Raw genomic sequence first — 3,785 nt, 5'->3', positions numbered from 1 at the left:
CTTAAATGAAAAGGCCCTCCCCCAACCTAACACACATACACTTCTCTTTGTGAAACCTTACATTGTGGTTTTCATGTTCACTGTTGGTACCTCACAATATTACAGACTATTTTCCCACCAATTCACAAGTAAAAGTGGTAAATAACGAATTGAACGAAATCTTATCACAAACCTTTTTAATCTTCTGTACAAGTTTCACAAGGCTGGATGGCAAAACAAAAGTAATAACAAGGCAGGTCTTGCTGCATTGATCTGCCAACTATTTGTAAATTACAAAATAATAAACAACAACAAACAAATCTACAATATAAACAGATTCATACCTGTTTAGGAAATGTTACAAACCACATGAGTACCATCATGATAGTGTAATATTTTTACGAGAATGTCCGTTGAATTTCAACTGATTTTTAAAAAAAAATTATGTCTTCGTTGGAGTTTTGCTCTGTGTTGGGACTTCACAGCTGTAAAGAAAAAGAAGAACAACGAAAAGTAATTATATACACCTAAGTATTCAACTGGATGAAGCATGCAAGGGTCAAAGTATGCATGACTTGCTGTGACTTTTAAATTGAAGACAACGATTTACCAAGCATCAGATTGTTTTAATGGGTGCCCAAATCACATCCAGTATATTCAAATTATTTGCATACCAATCAACATCTACTAAAAGACTACAGTGTAAATAAAAAGTCTACACACCTTTGATTATTGTTGGATTTAGTGATGAAAATCTGACATTTGTGTAGATTTTTTAATATGCACTGTATGTCGAAATAGGATAACTTTGAGCGCATTCAAGAGCATGCATGTGTTCACACACAGAATCATTCCAAAATGACACATTGGAGGAAGATATAACAGGCAAGTAACACACCCGATCAGAGCAAAGCCTTCAAACCCACACGATCATGCATCATTTTCACACATACTGTATTAGTAACAAGGCCACGCGTCGTTTTCACAGTGGCTGTGAACACAGCCGCAATGCTGACGCTGAATACTTACTGAGCTAAGCTTTAGTCACACCATTGTAGACAGGCCTACTGCTATATGACAAGTCTGCCTCTGGCAAAAACAAAACGGCAAAGAGGGGAGTTTTGAAACGGAACTTCACCTACCGCTCATCCTGAAGGGCTTTTAATTGTTAGATGTCGGAAAACACAGACAAGACTGAAAAAGCAGTTTCTGCTTTAAAAGAAACAGCTGTATTTTAAGCCAAAACAACTGTTGTGTTTGATAGAACAATACAGTATGTCTATATGCTGCCATAGCAGATTCATGGCGCATTAAGCCCCCGAACTATTTTTAATTTGTCCGTTTTACCCTGAAAACCCCCGTTTACAGACGTCGTGCAACCGCTTTTGTTTCAACCAAGCCATAAAAAGAAATAATTATATTTATTATTCAAAATGTCTGTCATTTTTAGCTTAGAATCATTAATTGATGTCTCATATTTCGTTTAAAAAACAAAAAGATTTTAAAAAATTATTCCCTCACATATTTTACACTTTTGAACGAATTACGTCACAATGAAAAATTTGTTGTCTGTAAAAAAGTCACGGATATCTACCTCTTAACTATCGCTTAATTGTATTTTTTTTGTTACTGTCATATTTTCCCCCGATATGTTAGATGATAAATAATCAATCCAAACAAAAAAATATATATAAAAATAACGTTTAAAAGGATAACTATATGAAAAAGAAAATCTTAACCACTCCTTGTTGTCTGCGATTTCTGCATCGCGACCCATGTTATATTGCCATGTTTCACCCATAAAATTAAAAAAAAAAAAAAACAAATCCGGGTGTGGCCATTTACAGCTGTGTCTTGACACTCGTTGATACATGCTACATGAAGTTTTTGGATCGAAACAAGGTAAGTATGCGATTATATCTCGTTAAAATCGCGGCGTCTTTAATTCTGCTCTCGTGCTCTCACCTCCAATTAGGGTTTTGCTGTTTCTTTTTTATTTATTTATTTTTTTTTTTAAGGGCTGTCAAACGATTAAAATTTTTAATCAAGTTAATTACAGCTTAAAAATTAATTAATCGTAATTAATCGCAATTAATCGCAATTCAAACCATCTATAAAATATGCCATATTTTTCGGTAAATTACATGTATATTCTGTAAAATAAATTGTTGGAATGGAAAGATAAGACACAAGATGGATATATACATTCAACATACGGTACATAAGGACTGTAGTGGGCATTTCACTCTACTGTCATATAAATCCGTCTATGCTGTCCTCACTCCGAAGCGTCTACTTTTTCCAAAGCTAGACAGCTAGTGAACGACGTCATAATAATCAGACTTCTTCCTTATTCATCTGATTTATTGATAAAATGGCCTCAAACCATTGTCCTCTTTAGACTGTCGTAAAACTACAGAAAAAAGTACACAAGCATTGCATTAGCAACAACGTTAGCTTAGCACTCTATACAGGTTCACTAAACATAAACAAAAAGCGTCTCATACAAAAAATATAACATTTTGCTTACTAACATAATATGTACATTATTTACAACAACCATACTTACGGACAAATCTTGTCCAAGGATCATATAAGCACAACATTACAACGTAGGCGTCAGCCCGAGACGTCGTGCAGCCATATTGAACTGGCAAGACAACAATAAACCATGTCGCAAAGCGACCACAAGAGTTCGCTGTTAGACAGCACAAAAAGCCTTGCTGTAAAACTTACCAAAAGGCAGAATACTGTCTGAGCAGGACATGTGCGTTAATTGCGTCAAATATTTTAACGTGATTAATTTAAAAAATTAATTACCGAGCGTTAACGCGATAATTTTGACAGCCCTAATTTTTTAAAATGCCTTCCTGTTCAAAATTTTTGTTCTCCCAGAAAATTGAGATTTTAAGCTTTTCCAATGATGTATCACACACGCATTTCGGACAATTTTGAAAGTTGGCCAAATTAAGGGGGCTCAGAGCGGAACTTCAAGTCACTTGAGTGTTTTCTGCCATATATCTTTCATGCTTTGATTTGGATCTTAGAGAATTAAAAGGCAAGGAGCCAAATGGCCAATACATTTAATCAAGCGCGTAGGTTTGGTCTCACATTTGTAGGGACGCTATAAGAACATAAACAGCATGTACACTTGTACATGTACAATTGCTGTGGAAGAGACATTCAAGCGGAAGTTCAGGATTTTTGACATTAAGCTTAATCTTCGAGTTAGCAGGGCTTTAGTTGGTGGAGTTGGTTTCAACAAATTCCGTTTGGTTTGCAAGTTATTTATTAGTTTCAGGGCTTCGGAGTGGCTAAGCTGGCGTGAGTCAATGGCACCATTATAGCATGCCAATGAAAAAAACGATACAGATCTATGAACCGATGACGTAGTCAAATAAATTCAAAACACAGATCATTCTTTCAAAACACACATGCGGCCAAAGCAATGTCACAGCAAACTGCCATAATTCATTTCATTCTGCAGAACTATTTTTTTAGATCCGTAATACGACCCCAATAAAGAGGAGTGCTTCGGTCACTTGTTCTCACGCTGCATTCGAGGAAAATGGGAAGTTGGACTTACTGCGCTCGGAAGGGTACCAGTTGCGACCTTAAAGCATTTCAAATTTTTTGTAGGGTTGTTCCAATCATGTTTTTTTACTCCCTATCCGATCCCGATCGTTTTAGTTTGAGTATCTGCCGATCCCGATATTTCCCTATCCGATTGCTTTTTTTTTTTTTGCTCCCGATTCAATTCCAATCATTCCCGATAATTTTTCCCGATCATATACATTTTGGCAATG

The 3,785-nt window shown here is 35.9% G+C and overlaps 1 protein-coding gene across 3 annotated transcripts in view; it reads right to left on the bottom strand.

Annotated features, from left to right (window-relative positions):
- Window positions 1–418: 418 nt before the first annotated feature.
- The window catches only part of zgc:158766 (uncharacterized protein LOC100009641 homolog), a 50,100-nt gene continuing 46,733 nt past the window's right edge, over window positions 419–3,785 (bottom strand). For 2 of the 3 annotated variants that reach the window (XM_057833832.1, XM_057833833.1), the window contains one exon: window positions 419–1,068. In XM_057833832.1, coding sequence (XP_057689815.1) covers window positions 1,024–1,068 — 45 coding nt within the window. In that variant the 3' untranslated portion in view covers window positions 419–1,023. The remainder of the gene's footprint in view (window positions 1,069–3,785) is intronic. The other variant, XM_057833835.1, reaches the window with a different exon arrangement.

This window comes from Corythoichthys intestinalis, chromosome 4 (assembly GCF_030265065.1).
Source record: "Corythoichthys intestinalis isolate RoL2023-P3 chromosome 4, ASM3026506v1, whole genome shotgun sequence".
Taxonomy (NCBI): Eukaryota; Metazoa; Chordata; class Actinopteri; order Syngnathiformes; family Syngnathidae; genus Corythoichthys; species Corythoichthys intestinalis.
The sequence above is the reverse complement of the archived record's forward strand: the minus strand, read 5'-3'. Positions and strand labels throughout refer to the sequence as shown.